Here is a 15,119-nt window from a genome sequence, read left to right on the forward strand (position 1 = left end):
AAGGCAATCATAAGCAATTAAACTGAGGCGTGGACTTCCCTTAAATGCTCTTCGAAACACCTACAGGGGAGTTCGGAGACATCCTCTGCTCAGAGATCCAAACACAAAGCACATCTCACTGTAAAGCAGGAGCCCGCGGGCGGGTGGCTGTGTGGGGCCTACTCACAGGTCCCTGGTGTGGCACGGGTATGGGATAGCCTGCGTCTGCACGGCCGGCTCCACGGCCTCCCGCCCCGTCTGCACCAGGATGATGGCTCTCTCGATCATGTCTTGCAAGGGAACAAAGATGTAGTTGTACTTGAACCCATCGGCCGGTAGGTTCTGAGGATGAAACTTCCAGAGAGGATTTTTCACCAGATCTGTCCTCATGCTGTACAAGATGCTGGTTCGGATGGTGTAGGTGATGTGGGGGGGCAGCCGCACAGGCCGCGTCCCCTGGTCACGGTCGGCCAGCGAACTGTTGAATATGATACCTGCCGGCAGAAAAGGTAACGGGGGTCACCATGCGCTCAGGGCGGCTCCCCCACGGCCCGAGCAGGTGGAGGGAGGCCAAGCCCCACAGGCCCCCAGACTCAGCCCCATGCCCTCCAGGGAAGGATCCGCGTCCCGGGGGGGCAGTGCAGGCAGGCACCCGTCCACAAATCCATACCGTGTGTCATTGATTATTTGCAACAAGATAATCTGTACCCAGAATAATTTGTACCAAAATGATTTCTTTCGCATTTTTATAGAACTTGGAAAATGGCACCAGGCTGTTCAGATAATCTTCCGTTTTCTGAGAACGAGGCAGGGGAGGGACAGGTTTGCAGGGTTAGGAGGAGGATATTGGGGGATGGAAGGGAATGTGGTCAACGGTGTGGTGACAGCGGCGAGCGACGCGGGACACAGAGAGTTGTCGCATCGCATGATGTACCGAGGCCCAGCTGGGCTCCAATTTCAACCAAGGAACTGGTGCCTTCGGGTTATGGATCGATCACTCGAATGCAAACACGGGGACCGTGTCGGGCACACGAATTCTCTGGGGGTCGCACACCACGCATGCTGGGGGTGGAACGGGATGCTCCGGGGTTCACGCGCGCAAGTCCTGGCGCCCAGCAGAGCAGAATGCGAGCGCACGAGGAGACCGCGTCCTCAGCGAGGCCAAGGGAGGAGGAGCTCCTCAGGGTGGGCTGTCATCCAGGACATCCAGGTGTCCTCGGAGGGGAACGTGGTCCCACACGGAGAGACCCCAGCATGAGGCCCAGACGGTGGCAGTGGACACGCCGAGGGGAGGCTGGAGCACGGTCCCCTCGACCTGAGAAGGAGCCGGCCCCGTCGACACCTCGACCACAGACTTCTGGCCCAAACCGTGAGAAAACAGATTTCTGTTGCTGAGACCACAGCCTGGGGTCCCGTGTCACGGCAGCCCTCAGGAAACGCACGCAAACCCAAATGAAAGAATAACTCCGTGTTCATTCAAGACCGGAGCACGCTTGGTGTGTATCCTGGACACGGGCACACGAGTGACAGCGGGGGAACTGGCCGTGGCCTGCCTCCACGTGCCCCCGGGGCGTCAAGCTGCTGCGATCAAAGTAAAAGTGAGGAGGCAACCAGAGCATGACTTTAATCGGGGAGATGCAATTTATCAAGTGAGATTTTACCGTTAAAACAACACCATGAACTAGTAAAACAGATGCCACGAATGGCGGGCAGCCCGGGATGGGAGACGCCAAGAGCCACAGCTCACCGCTCAAAGTGAGTCTTTCTGCTTGGTTTTGTTTTAACCGGAAAGGACGTCTTTTCTTTTCAAGCCCCCGTCATACGCGGCGGGGGAGACCGACGCAGAGCGGCAAGCGCCCTGGAGCCCATGCCTGCCCGAGTGTGTTTCTCGCTGGATACTTACTGGCCAAGAAGTTGTTGTGTCGCATGAGTTCCTGGGCTTTCGCCTCCAGGCTGGCGACAGACTCCAGGGCCTGGAAGCGGTTCAGCGCCACACAGGAAGAGAGGTTGACCAAGACCCGGCCCAGGAAGCGGATGCGTCCGGCACCCCCACGGGCAAACACCTTGTCCAGCTCGCCTCCTGGGGACAGAGTGCAACAGGACATGACCTTCTCTCAGCCCAGCGAGGAGATAAATCCCTTCAATGGAGCACGTGACTGGAGAGTCACACTTCGTTCCTACGGAAGATGTGCTATCTATTTGCTGAGTGCCAACTCTGCCTTTTGGGTTTTGGTTTTGGGTTTGGGTTTGGTTTGCTTTTGTTTTTTTGTTTTTGTTTTTTTTTCTTTTTTAAGTAGGCTCCAAACCCAAGGTGGGGTTCGAATTCATGACCCTGAGATCAAGAGCCTCAGGCTTCACCGACTGAGCCAGCCAGGTGCCCGGTTCTGCAGTCCTGTGATGCTGATCCATTCATGGGGATGAAAAGAAGCCATAGAGGGGCGGAGGGCGGGATCCAGGGACACCAGGTGGCCAGCAACATGCAGAAGAAACCAGGGAAAGCCCGTGAGCAGCACAGAAGGCCTTGTACACAGAGAACCCAGCCAAACAATGCTAGTGTCCCAACCTGGTGTCAAGGAATTCCAGAAAACAAGCCCTGAGCCACACAGCAAGTGTTCTGTGAACACCACCCACCCGGTCACATTAACTCTGCAGGAACAGCGATCTGGGATCAAGGAGCGCTGACGCCAAGGAAAGCCAAACCTGGTCCAGCCTGCCCAAGTGTGCGCGTTTGAAATGGACACGGAGCCGGGATTGAAGCTGGCAAGGTCTGGGCCTCCGAGGCTGGACGTGGACCATTCACCTGGACCGGAGACTGAGGGGGACTCGGTACGTGAGGTCGGGCTCCAAGGAAGAGCTGGAGCACCGGACGGAGAGACGTGGAAAACCCAAACAATGCGGAGTGGGGCAGTGTGGGCGGCACACCCAGGACCCAGCCAGGGACGGGGGCGGTTACAGATGTGCTCAGCATACTGGGGTGGGAGCAGGGAGATGCCATCAGGCCCGCCAGGGACACCGAGGTCATGCGTCACCATGGGCTGCAGCAGCGTGCTTGAAGCCTGCTGGGTGGACCACACCCTCCTCTCCGGCCTCGCCCCTTAGGGGACCCCCAAGAAGCAGACTGCTTGGGACGTCATAAGGGACAGGAAAGGCCCAGCCAAGGGGGGGTGACCGCACACGGAAACACACCCACAACACACACACACACACACACAGCAAATCAGAGCCGCATAGACACAGGGCAGTATAGAGGCCAGGCCCGTCCCTCAGCCGCGGGACCCGCTTCCACAGGACCATCCCTGAGCCGTGGACGCCGACAACTGGAACCAGAGCCAGCAACGGGGATCCATCAAGAAACGGAAGCATGACAAGAACCTTCTAGAAAGGACCCCAGGTGGAGATGATTTCTAGTCTTCACAGTAGAAGTATAGACTATGCTTTACAGCACGTGTTGGTCGACATTCTCGCTATGTCTTACTTTACTCTTTTTTAAAGATTTTATTTATCCATGAGAGACACAGAGAGAGGCAGAGACACAGGCAGAGGGAGAAGCAGGCTCCATGCAGGGAGCCCGATGTGGGACTCGATCCCGGGACCCCGGGGTCACGCCCTGGGCCCCCAGGCGTCCCTGCTCCTAAAAGGGTGAAGTGGATTCGCTGTGAGCAAACCCTACCGGTCACTGCGAGAAACCGGGCAATGCCTCAGGGAGTGCAGCCATCGCCGCATCGAGGGAAGGAGCGAGCACACATCAGGCAGGACCAGGGCGATCCTGAGCCCACCCTGCAGCTCAGCGTGAGCCTGGGGTGGCCCATTCACAAGTGTCCTGTGCGTGAGCCCCTGGGGTCCTCGTGGTCCCCCCACGGTCCGGGTCGACCCCTAGCTGCAGGCCCTGTCACCTGTCCACCATGTGGTAGCAGGTAGTGGCCCCCCCGCAGGCCCTGCTGCACCTCCGGATGCCCCCAGGCTCCCACTGATGCCCCCCCCCTGCCGTGCCCACTCCCCGGGCGCCCCTGGGGCGGCCTCAGCATCATCACTTCCCTCCATGCCGGTCCGCCTGCCCGTCTCTCCTCCCGGCTTCCGGGCTTCACCCACTCGGCGTGGACCCGCTCTGACGGGCAGCGTGAGCCCCAAAGGCCAGAGATGAATGAGCAATTCCCTCAAGGTCTATCCCTGTCACCTCGATGCAGGTGGAAAAGAGCCGTTAACGCGTCCAGGCTTTGGCACTGTCCGTGGCCAGGGAACACGGTTAAGGCGGTTTCATGCACCCTGTCCCGGCGGCTGAAACGGGACGGTCCCAAGGAACGGAGAAGCGGCCTGAGCCCCGGCCACTCGCTGCCGCTCTCACTCTGCCCCTTCCGGGTCCCAGGCCGAGACACCGCGCAAGGACCCGCCTCCACGGGCCTCTCCGCGCAATGAGAGGCCACGGGGGTTCAGTTTAAGGGAAGTCCCTCGGTTTGGACCACATCTGCTGTGGGGGTGCAGCATACCGGGTCATGGTCAGGGTCAGGCCGGGGTGTCCACCCCCACTCCCTGGGGCAGCTGTGTCTGCTTGGCCCTGAGACCCTACGTTTCATCCTCATGGAACGCGGGCGATCATAATCTGCTCTGCGGTGTTTTTCTAAAGATCACCTGAAATAAAACGCCCGTCAGCCGTCTGGCGCTCACTGTGTCTGGAGCACGCTGAGCGCCCGCTGGGGTGTCCACTACCGCAGTCACTGATAGACTAGAGAAAACCCGCCTGCAGCAGAGGCACAGACGGAGGGTGCTGCCTTGATCCCAGCAGATAGCGGCTCCTCGGATGCCCGCTCCAACGCCGCCGCACGATCAGAGCTCTGCTCCGCATGGTGGGCAGACTTCCAGATCGCCAGCCACCACCTCCACCCCAACCGAGACAGAGAGCTGGGCACCCAGGTTATGTGCTGTGGAGACACGGATGGCAGGGTCCGCACGGCTGGCTCAGCTGACACAGGGGCGGAGCTGACGCCAGCACCCCCCATCCCGTGGCCCTGGGGACTCCAGCGGGCACGGCTCCGTGCAGCAAAAAGCCATGCGGTGCTTCTCGGGTGCTTCGCTGTGGGCCCTGAGCGCAGGAGAGTGGAGGGTGGCCGAGGGGTGTCCGCAAGGAAGAGACGGGATCCCCAAGAGAGCTCTTCCAGGAAGAGAACTTTGCGAAATGAGTGATTTTCCTCCCCAGGAAAATGTTACCATCTTCTAGCCTCTTTTGTTTTTATATAAAATTATGTCTCTTTTTTCCCCCAGATGCCGAAGCAAAAGTGATGCATGCTTTTGGGGGGTACACCAAGTTTGCTCTGTGCCTCTGTGGGCCCCGGCACACTGCCAGGAGGCATCCACGCCTCGGGGTCTGCAGACACTGTTCACACACGCGCGAAGGCTGGGTGCCTGTGGGCGGCAGCAGCCACGGCGGATGCCCCGTGGGCGTTCGCTCCCCTGTTTCCCAAGCACGGTGGGTAGAGGCTGAGTGCAGAGGTTCCCGTGCACGGTGACAGGCCCCGGGAGCCGTCAAGAGCCAGACACATGAGACACACGGGAGGCGGTAGCCAGCTGGGGGCACAGGGACGAGTAACATCACCCCCGCACGGTAGCTGCCGCAGGAGAGCTCGGGAGTGGTGGTGGAGAAGTCAGCAGGGCACGGCTTGGCCGTGGGAGCAGTTCCCAATGATTCTGTGCTTTATGCTGGAAAGTGGGGTTTTTTTTAAGATTTTATTTACCTGAGAGTGTGAGAGCGCACGTGGGCAGTGGGCGGGTGAGCGCAGAGCAGTGGGACAAGGACACGCCAACCCGGGAGCCCGATGCAAGGCTGGACCCCAGGATCCTGGACCGTGACCCGAGCCAAAACCAGGAGCCAGACCCGCCTAAGCCGCTGGGCCGCCCTGGCGCCCCTTGCAGTGGAAAGTGGCTTTGATTGGCGAAGTTTCTCTGTCGTCGCCCGCCATGGGAGGGAGGCCGCTTCGCCTACGGAGCTGTTCGGGAGACGGGGAGCAGCCCGGAGCAGAGACCTGGCCTCGTGGGACCACAGGGCAGGGGACACGTCCTGGATGCCAGGTGGCCAAGCTGCCAAGCAGACACAGCCGGCGGCTTGCAGATGAACCCCGTGGCCTCGTAGAGTCAGGGAACTCGGGGTGCCAGTGGGTTGCTTCGGGTTTAGACAGACAAGGGGCCCCGGGGGGCTCAGGCGGTGACACGTCTGCCTGCGGCTCAGGTCATGGTCTCAGGGTCCTGGGATCGAGTCCTGCATTGGGCTCCCTGCTCCGTGGGGCGTCTGCTTCTCCCTCTGCCTCTAACCACCCTCCCCCTTCACCCCCATGTGCTCTCTCTTTCCCAAATAAGTAAATACATCAAATTCTTTAGAAAGCAAATCAGGAGACACAGGATGGCGCCCCAGCCATGGGGCGGGGGCGGGGGGGGGGGTGTGTCAGGTGTCAATAAGTCCAAACAACTGCAGTCGCACTGACAGCGGGTGCTCTGACCACCGTGGCAGCTGGAAACCGGCAACACGGAGATAAATGGAAAATAATGGAAAATAACAGGTATTTAGAAAGTGAGCTAATCAACTTCCAAACGGCCCAAGGATCAAAAACAGCTACACGGCACTGAAGCTAAGAAAGTGGAACGTAGCAAAACGTGCAAGGGGCCACGAGGCCGTGTCCGGGGGGGGAGCGTGTGGTCATGAGCATGTGTGTGTCCAGGGGGAAAGGTGCAAATCATAGATCTAAGCATCTCGCTCAAGAAGCTACAAAAAAAAAAAAAAAAAAAGACAAATCAGTCAAAGGACAGAACCAAAAACAGAAAAGCGAGCAAAACATCAGAAGTCAATGAAATAGAAAACAGAATTAAAAAAAAAAATTTTTAAAACACAGAATTATCACTAAAGCCAAACATTTGTCTAAGAAAAAAAAAAAAACACTAAGAAAACCGATGACCCTCCGACAAGAGCAATCAAAAAATGAAAATTAGAAGAGGGAGAGAGAGAGGGGAGCGCACGTTGAAATCTGTCGCTGAAGCGGAACATCCCACACATCGCTCGGCTCTGACAGCGACTCTACTGAGCCACGGGGGCTCCCGTGAGCCGCTGGGCCCCCCTCGTAGAAGCTCCCGGGAAGGCCGCGTGTTCACAGCAGCGGGGCCACTTGCGCCTCTGCCTCGGGCGGGACACCCGGATCCACTGCAGGGACCGCGGCTCCAGGAAGTCCAGAAACGGCATCAGCTCTTTAAGGGTACGTTTTAATTACTTGAAAAATGACTCGAGGCGGTGACATTTATCTTTAAATGTCGTTAACTTGGGGCGCCTGGTGGCTCGGTCCACTAAGTGACCCACTCAGGTCGGATCTCAGGGTCCTGAGTTCAAGTGCCATGTTGGGCTCCACACTGGGCCTGGAGCCCACTTAAGAGATAAAATGAAAGGGAAATCATTTAAATACCAGTAATTTTTCTAAAGGAGTGAATTTAGCACATTTGGTTCTCTCCTAACTGGAAGTATGGTGCCTCCTGCCACCCCCAATCCCTGCGAGCCCCCCATAAGCCCCTCCAAGCCCCCCACAAGCCCCCCAGGCTCCATGAGCCCCCCCAAGCTCCCCACGACCCCCGCAAGCCCCCTGAGCCCTCCACAAGCCCCTCCAAGCCCCCCACAAGCTCCCCCAAGCCTCCACGAGCCCCCCTGAGCCCCCGTGAGTGTTCCCGAGCTCCCCACGAACCCCTGCGAGCCCTCCACAAGCCCTTCTGAGCCCCCCACAAGCCCCCCCGAGCCTCCCCGAGCCCCCACAAGACCCTCCAAGCTTCCCACAAGCCCCCCCAAGCCTCTACGAGCCCCCCTGAGCCCCCGTGAGCACTCCCAAACTCCCCACGAGCCCCTGCGAGCCCCCACAAACCCCTCTGAGCCCCCAAGGCCCCCCGAGCTTCCATGAACTCCCCACAAGCCCCCACAAGCCCCCCTGAGCTCCCCATGAGCCCTCGAGCCCTCACAAGCCCCCCCAGCCCCTGCAAGGCCCCCGTGAGCCCCGATGAGCCCCTGCAAGCCCCCGCAAGCCCCCCACAAGCCTCCGAGCCCCTGCAAGCCTCCTGCTGGGGGGAGGGGGGTTGGTGGAGCCACGGGCACCACCAGCCCCTCCGCTGCTCAGCCACAGAGCTGTAGAGATGCCCTCCCACGCTTCCCCCGCCCCCGGGGACCCTCCTTTACTCCCATTTAGCCCCCGACTGGGCTGGGCCCCTGAGCACAGGCCCGGGGGGCACCTCACAAGCCTCGATCCTGTCAGGGTGCCTTCGCCCCCACGCAGCCCCCACATGGCCCCCACACGGCCCCCACGCAGCCCCCACACGGCCATGTGCGCCCTGCTGGACGGCCAGTGGGTCTCCAGGTCCCGGCCCAGACCCCGACTGTCCTGCGAGCTCAGTACACGGTTGCTCGACCTCTAGATGAGTCCGTGCCCTCACTACGGATGCGCGGCGTGAGCGTGGCGGGCTCCCAGAGCTTTCTAACCCGAGCTACGAATCTGCAAGCCGACGTAGCAGCTTTCAATCGACTGTAAACTCAGGGCCACTCACTTGCTCCGGAGCTTACGTGCAGGCTCCGTGACTCCTGCCCTCACATCAGAAGCTGCCGTTTCGGCCAGTCCCTTGCTGCACAAGCCCTGACTCAATGATAAATCAGAAAACCCCGGGTACGAGCCACCTCAGGGCGTACCCAGCCTTGCGGACGAGCCTCCAGAAGCCCGAGAGGAGGAGCGCAGCCAACATCACTCGGAAACGGGGAGGCAGGACGAGGGCTGCCCGGGGGCGGGCCCCCCTCCCACCTGCACCCGCACCCGCACACTCACCATATGTCTGAAGCTTCCCGCTCAGCGCGTCTAGGTCAAGGTGCAGCTGGCTCTCCACAAAGCTGCGGACGAACTTGTTCCTCAGGGCTTCCTAAAGAGAGAAGCCCGGCATAGAGACCACCGCCTTTCCTCGAACGGGAAACACCTGCTCTACCCAAGGTCTCGCTCGCACTGTGGGGGCCGCTCTGAGAACCAGCAACGCCGGCCCTCCGCTCCAGGACGGGCCCGGGGGCTTGGAACGCCCTGGGTCGGCCTGGGTGCCGGCAGCCCCGGCCGTGCCAGGGGGCGAAGGGACAGTGAGTCACCCACAGCAGGGCTGCGGCCCCACTCCCCCCGTCCGGCCTCCCCCGCTGCACCCAGGGCTCGCTGGTCCGCACGGCCCTGCTCCCTCGCCTGCTGCCCGCACGGCGCGGCACGTCACCGAGCCCAGTCGCAGCATCCACCCGCAGGAGGACCCGGACACCGCAGCCTCCCCTGCGCACCCAGCAGGGTCTCCGGGGCCCAGCCCGACTGCTTTACAGCTGGCGACTGGCTGTTGGCTCCTGGTGCGGCCAGAGTCCCGGCCTGAGGCGGGGTGGGGGGAGGACCAGTCCCAGACCACACAGCGCTGTGCAGCCAGACCGGGAACGAGAGCCCGTCGGGCCGGCCTTCACCTGCCTGTCGGGAGCACATTGGGAGCACAGGAATCAGGCCAGACGAGCACGCACGGGCATGGTGCCCACTGGCAGGCCCCAGGGGGCGGATGGGCACATGCTCAGCCCGGCTATTCCGTGGCCTGCTTGCGTGAGTCCTGAGTCCACGGTCGTTGGGTGCCGGGGAGGCCAGCATAGGCCCCACGCCCCAAGTCAGGGGCACATTAGGGTGTTGGCCCACGAGGTCAGGGAGCCAAAGCCCAGCCCTTAACAGACCCCGGGGGACAAGCCCACACACCCCTCAGAAGACACAAGGACACAATCGTGCCCCCGCTTATGCCACTTGAAGAACGAGCAGCCACTGGTAGACCATCCGTCGTGCTCGCGACAGCGGCCTGTGGTGCAGAGCAAGCCTGGCTCCCCTCACCGGCCCCACGTGCTCCATGCCGGGTCGCCGCCTCTGCCCACCAACAGCCCCCAATGGGCATCCCCGATGGGCAGCGCTTGCTTCCCAGCTCGTCCTCCCCCGCGGGTGCCCCCCCTCACCTGCAGCTGGCTAAGCATCTGGCCGCTGCCGCCGCTCTGAAAGATGCTGGAAATCTTCAACAGTGTTTCTGCCAAGGTCGTGAGCTTGTCCACGAAGTGGAAGGTGTGATTTGCCTGCAAAACCAAGCGTTGGCGGGTGTGACTCCAGGCCTGTGGCCCTGGGGGGCGGGGAGGGGGGTGCTTCGGGGCTGTACGGGGACGCGGGGAGACAGCTGCGGCTGCACCAGCCAGCGGGGCCACGATCCGCCACTGCCGCCCGCAGCCGTGAACCTCCCCAGGGCCGGGTGACCCACCCGTGTCCCGGCCTCCGAGGCGAGTCCCCAGACCATCGGCTGCCTCCCACCGTCCCCTGGGGCTGAGCTCCCGGGAGCAGCAAGGTCCCCAGCACACGGCGGCTACGAGCAGTGCTGCACACCCACACATCCTCCTAAAAATACACACTCGGCTAACATCCACGCCTTGGCTCCGTGAAACCCAACGGCAGCATCCCTACGGCACGCACCTCTGCGGGGGCTGGGAGCTGGGACTGAGGCAACCAAAGGGGAACCGTTAAAGGATCTTAAATCCATAAACAGAGGAGCGCCTGGGGGGCTCAGGAGGCTCAGGGTGGAGCGCCTGCCTTTGCCCAGGCGTGACCCGGGGTCCCGGGATCAAGTCCCGCGTCGGGCTCCCGGCATGGAGCCTGCTGCTCCCTCTGCCTGTGTCTCTGCCTCTCTCTGTGTCTCTTGTGAATAAATAACATTTTATTTATTTATTTTTATTTTTTTTACTTTTTTTTAAATGACTTCAAGGACATCTGGGTGGCTCAGGCCCGCGGTTTTGAGTTTGAGCCCAACATTGGGTGTACACGTTACTGAAATAGATTTTTTTAAGACTTAAAATAACAACAACAAAAAAAAACAACTGACTTGGATAAAAAGAAAACCAATAAGTACATGGGCTGCTTTCCTAAATACACAGCAAGATCTACAAATCTCCGCTCGTTCCAATTTTAAATGATCTAATACAAACTAAAATAGCAGGGGACATTGAAATATTAATATTGTATGAATTCAGATACTCAGAATAATCAGAGATGATTCTTTTAAAATAATAATCATCGATACTTGATAGAAAAAAATGGTCTAAAAATTAAAACTAACAGTTGAATTTAATAGTATTAGGAAACAAAGCTACCAAATATGGAAAATCCCTAGGACATGCCCAGCGGACCGTGTTTAAGCCGCAGAATGCCATCCGGGCGACCCCAGCCCCAGAACCCCAGGGAGGAGGGCTGTGTCCCCGAGCCAGGGCGCCCAGGGTGCACCTCGCACCACTCTCCCCACAAAGAGCCAGGAAATCACAAGCTGAAAACGAGGGAAGCAAGGACCTGACACCGTATTGAGATCCTTCGGATGTCGAATGACTGGCAAGTGTTTAAAAGCAGCCGCCAAACACGACACGAGGGTTAGCACATAACAAAACAAGAAACCCGGGGCTTAATATTTCCCCTTTTTTTTAAGATTTTATGTATTTATTGGCAGAGAGAGAGCATACAAGTCGGGGGGGGGCAGCAGATGGAGAGGGAGACGCAGAAGCCCCATTGAGTCCCCGACGTGGGACTCAATCCCAGGACCCCGGGATCACGACCTGAGCCGAAGACAGACGCTCACCCACTGAGCCACCCGGCGCCCTATCATTTAATTCACTCTTATTTGCAAGGCAGTGGCTTCTTTGAACCACAGAACACTGAAAACATTTCCCCTTTGATTTAAGAAATCTCGACACCGGACGTGGGACTCGAACTCAGGACCCCGAGATCAAGGGTCGGATGCCCTTTTCAACCGAGCCAGCCGGACACCCCCTTAGTTTTAAAATTGGAATTTACAAGGGAGCTGTGATACGGTCACGTTCTATGAAATCCCCGGAACACCCAGAACCCCTGAAAGCTTAATGAGGAAGGGCGTCCCGGGGCTCCGGTGTGTGCCCAGGCCTGTTACGAGCGTAGCTCTGGGAGGACGAGCTCCCGGTGGCTCTCTAGACCCAGATTCAGCAACTATCCCTCCAAAGTAACATTTTCAAGACAAAGACCGAAGTCACTGACGACATGCAGAAGGCAGGGAGCTACATGCAGCTCCCGAGCCAAGTCACAACCTGGGGTCATGCAAGAGCCGCTTGGAGCAAAACAAACTAACGCAATGGCTCACGCGACCACACGCCAGCACTATCCTTTTCCTTTTCCAGTCAGGACCACTTGAAGCTTACACGCGTGTCCTCAGGAGAACCCAGGGTCCTCCCGACTGCATGTCCATCCCCCTGAGGGCCTTGAAAGGTGCCTGGGAGCTTCCTTACAAGCCACCGCCCGACTCGGAAACAAAACACAGATTACAGCACAATCTGCTCAAAAGGACAAGGACATGCAAGTATGAATAATCACCAGTCTTGCAGTGCCTGGGGGTGGGCGCCACATAAGGCCCGGAAGGAAGGACCAGCAGAACTGTGTGACCCCAGGGCCGTTCCCAGGAAGCTGATCTCGCCTCCTCCCCGGAGTGAAGCTGACAAAGCCTCACTATCAACCTGGAAACGTCGACTACAAACACATCGGCTCTGACGCATCCTTAACCTCCAGATGCGTCGAGTCAGAGACCAGCCCTCATCCTCCACATTCTCCTGGACCCACGGGGACCGGGCTTCTGTGTAATCGTCCTCACGGCAGAGGCTGCTCCACACAACACCCCTGTCACCAAGTGTCCTTTAGGAGCGGGACCCGCCCCACAGAACAGCAGGAGCAGGCAAAGGCCACCAAGAGCCGCGATCTGCACACGAACACACGTGCATCGTTACGAGCCTTTGAAGACCGCTTCCCAGCATTGTGGGTACGGTCAGTAAGATCCTTGGTCATTCGGACTTACCTTTTTTTTTTTTTTTTTTTAAGACTTATTTATTTACTAAAAGAGAGAGAGAGAGAATCCTTCAGCAGACTCCCGGCTGAGCGCAGAGCCCGACGCAGGGCTCCATCCCATGACCCTGAGACCGCGACCTGAGCCAAAATCAAGAGTCATGCGCTTAACCGCCTGAGCCACCCCAGAACCCCCAGACTTACCTTCTGGATGACCTTGTTAATCTCTGGAGTGTTTGGTGTGTACAGTATTTTCCCGTGTAATATAGGCTTGAGGAAGGACCACACCAAAGCACCATTTGGAGACTGTAGAATTTCCTGATAGAGGTTCAAGCAAAAAGGTGCTGGGGTAATTAGAAAAAAAAATAAAAATAAGAAAGAGTCAGGATACGGGATGCCCAGACTAAGAGCGACGCTTCCTTGCATATCCATATGGCGTCGCACTTTACAACGGGTGAAACACACTGAGATCTATTTTTCATGCCACGATTCTGAATTTGGGCAGTAAATATGAGAGTGATCTTTCCTGTTGCTGGCTTTAGTGGCTCCCGTCTCATAAGAAATTTCAAGATACCGTGGTCATTTCAGTCATTGGAAAGAGAGGACAGCGTGACCTTGACACACTCAGCAATATGAGCACTGACAAAGGCACCGGCAAATAGGAGCAGAAATGTACCTGAACTTTAATCTAGAAAACTGTCAACACTTACAGCATTGAGAACAGAATCGGGTTTTTCCTATGAAATTAGCTTTATACATCGCTCCTGAATTTTCTTCCCTGCACCTACGAAGCAGTGTTGACCTTACTGCTTGTGATATAAATTGCCTTATTTCCACTCTGACACTTTCTCCCTCAGGATGGCTTCCACGTTGCTGTGTGCTGATTGGTTTTAACTGAAGGTTTACTCGACTGACCTAACCCAATAGGTACCTACTGGAGGTAGATCCTCCACCAGCATAAGGGTTGTTAACCAAATATTATGAGGTTTGTGCGTGTTTTGATTTTTATGTAGCCCCCATGCTCAGTGTGGAGCCCAACACGGGCCTCGAACTCACGACCCTGAGATCAGGACCTGAGCTGAGATGAAAAGTCGGACACTCAACTGACTGAGCCTCCCAGATACCCCAAAATATTATAAGGTGTTAAGCTTGTGGTGAATAATACTTCAGCAGAACTGGGGCTTTCACCCCTGAAGTCGAGTATTTATATTTACGATGAATATATCTTAGCTTTGATACCAGGATTCCTGACGTCCAAGATATGAATAGTGCCTTCGTGATTATTCCCACTGTTAATTTCATCTTCCCAAATTCTCCATTTGAAAAGGAAAAAGACCAGCTCTTTTTATTCAACAATAGTTGAATTTTTAATCAACTGCAATAAAATTGATAGAAACTCCTGAGATATAAATTAGGAGCATAACTACACAATGAATTTTAAACCATCATGTCTAAAAGCTGATCTTACTAATATTTTTTTAAAGTCACAGTTTAAATTATCAGCATAATTGAAACAGTAATGATTTCCATTTCAGAAAAGACATAAACATATAGATGTACAGAACAAGAAATCTGAAACCAAGACTCTTGACATCGGTCACTTGAGAGCTGAGTGACCTTAGGTAAGTCACTTAGCCTTCTCTGAGCTTCTAGTATGTCATGTAGAAAAGGAGGGTACTAATATTGTCCATGGTTAATGTGACAGTCATTTGAATTACGATGTATGAAAAAAACAAGAAAGACTGGTCCTCCATGGTAGCTGAATGACTGGATGGATGAATGGTTGAGTGGATGGATAAATGGATGGATGGGTAGATGGGTGGATGGGTGGATGGATGGGTGGATGGATGGATGGATGGATGGATGGATGGATGGAAAGGTGAATGGATGGAGGGATGGAGGGATGGATGGACAGATGAATAGGGAGATGGATGGATGGATGGATGGATGGATGGATGGATGGATGGAGGGATGGATGGGGAGGTGGGGAGGTGGATGGATGGATGGATGGATGGATTGAGAGGTGGGGATGGATGGATCAGTGGATGGATGGATGGATGGTGGTGGATGGATGGGGAGGTAGATGGATGGATAGAAGAATAGATGGACGATAGGTAAGTGAACAGAAGAATGGATAGATGATAGGGCGGGTGGATAGATGGATGGATACATGAGTGGATGGATGGATGATGGAAGGGTAGACAGATGGATCAATGGATGGGTAGAGGAATGGCTGGATGATTAGATTTGATAAGC

At 56.8% G+C, this 15,119-nt stretch overlaps 1 protein-coding gene across 1 annotated transcript in view; it reads right to left on the reverse strand.

Moving 5' to 3' along the window:
- The window catches only part of ABCA13 (ATP binding cassette subfamily A member 13), a 233,896-nt gene that overhangs the window by 129,407 nt on the left and 89,370 nt on the right, over window positions 1-15,119 (reverse strand). Inside the window, exons 30-34 of the mRNA XM_077861791.1 lie at window positions 13,068-13,207; window positions 9,986-10,099; window positions 8,808-8,898; window positions 1,883-2,059; window positions 167-473 (exon numbers count right to left, since the gene is read on the reverse strand). Of these exons, the coding sequence (XP_077717917.1) occupies window positions 167-473; window positions 1,883-2,059; window positions 8,808-8,898; window positions 9,986-10,099; window positions 13,068-13,207 (829 nt within the window). The remainder of the gene's footprint in view (window positions 1-166; window positions 474-1,882; window positions 2,060-8,807; window positions 8,899-9,985; window positions 10,100-13,067; window positions 13,208-15,119) is intronic.

Source organism: Canis aureus, chromosome 21 (genome assembly GCF_053574225.1).
Source record: "Canis aureus isolate CA01 chromosome 21, VMU_Caureus_v.1.0, whole genome shotgun sequence".
NCBI lineage: Eukaryota > Metazoa > Chordata > Mammalia > Carnivora > Canidae > Canis > Canis aureus.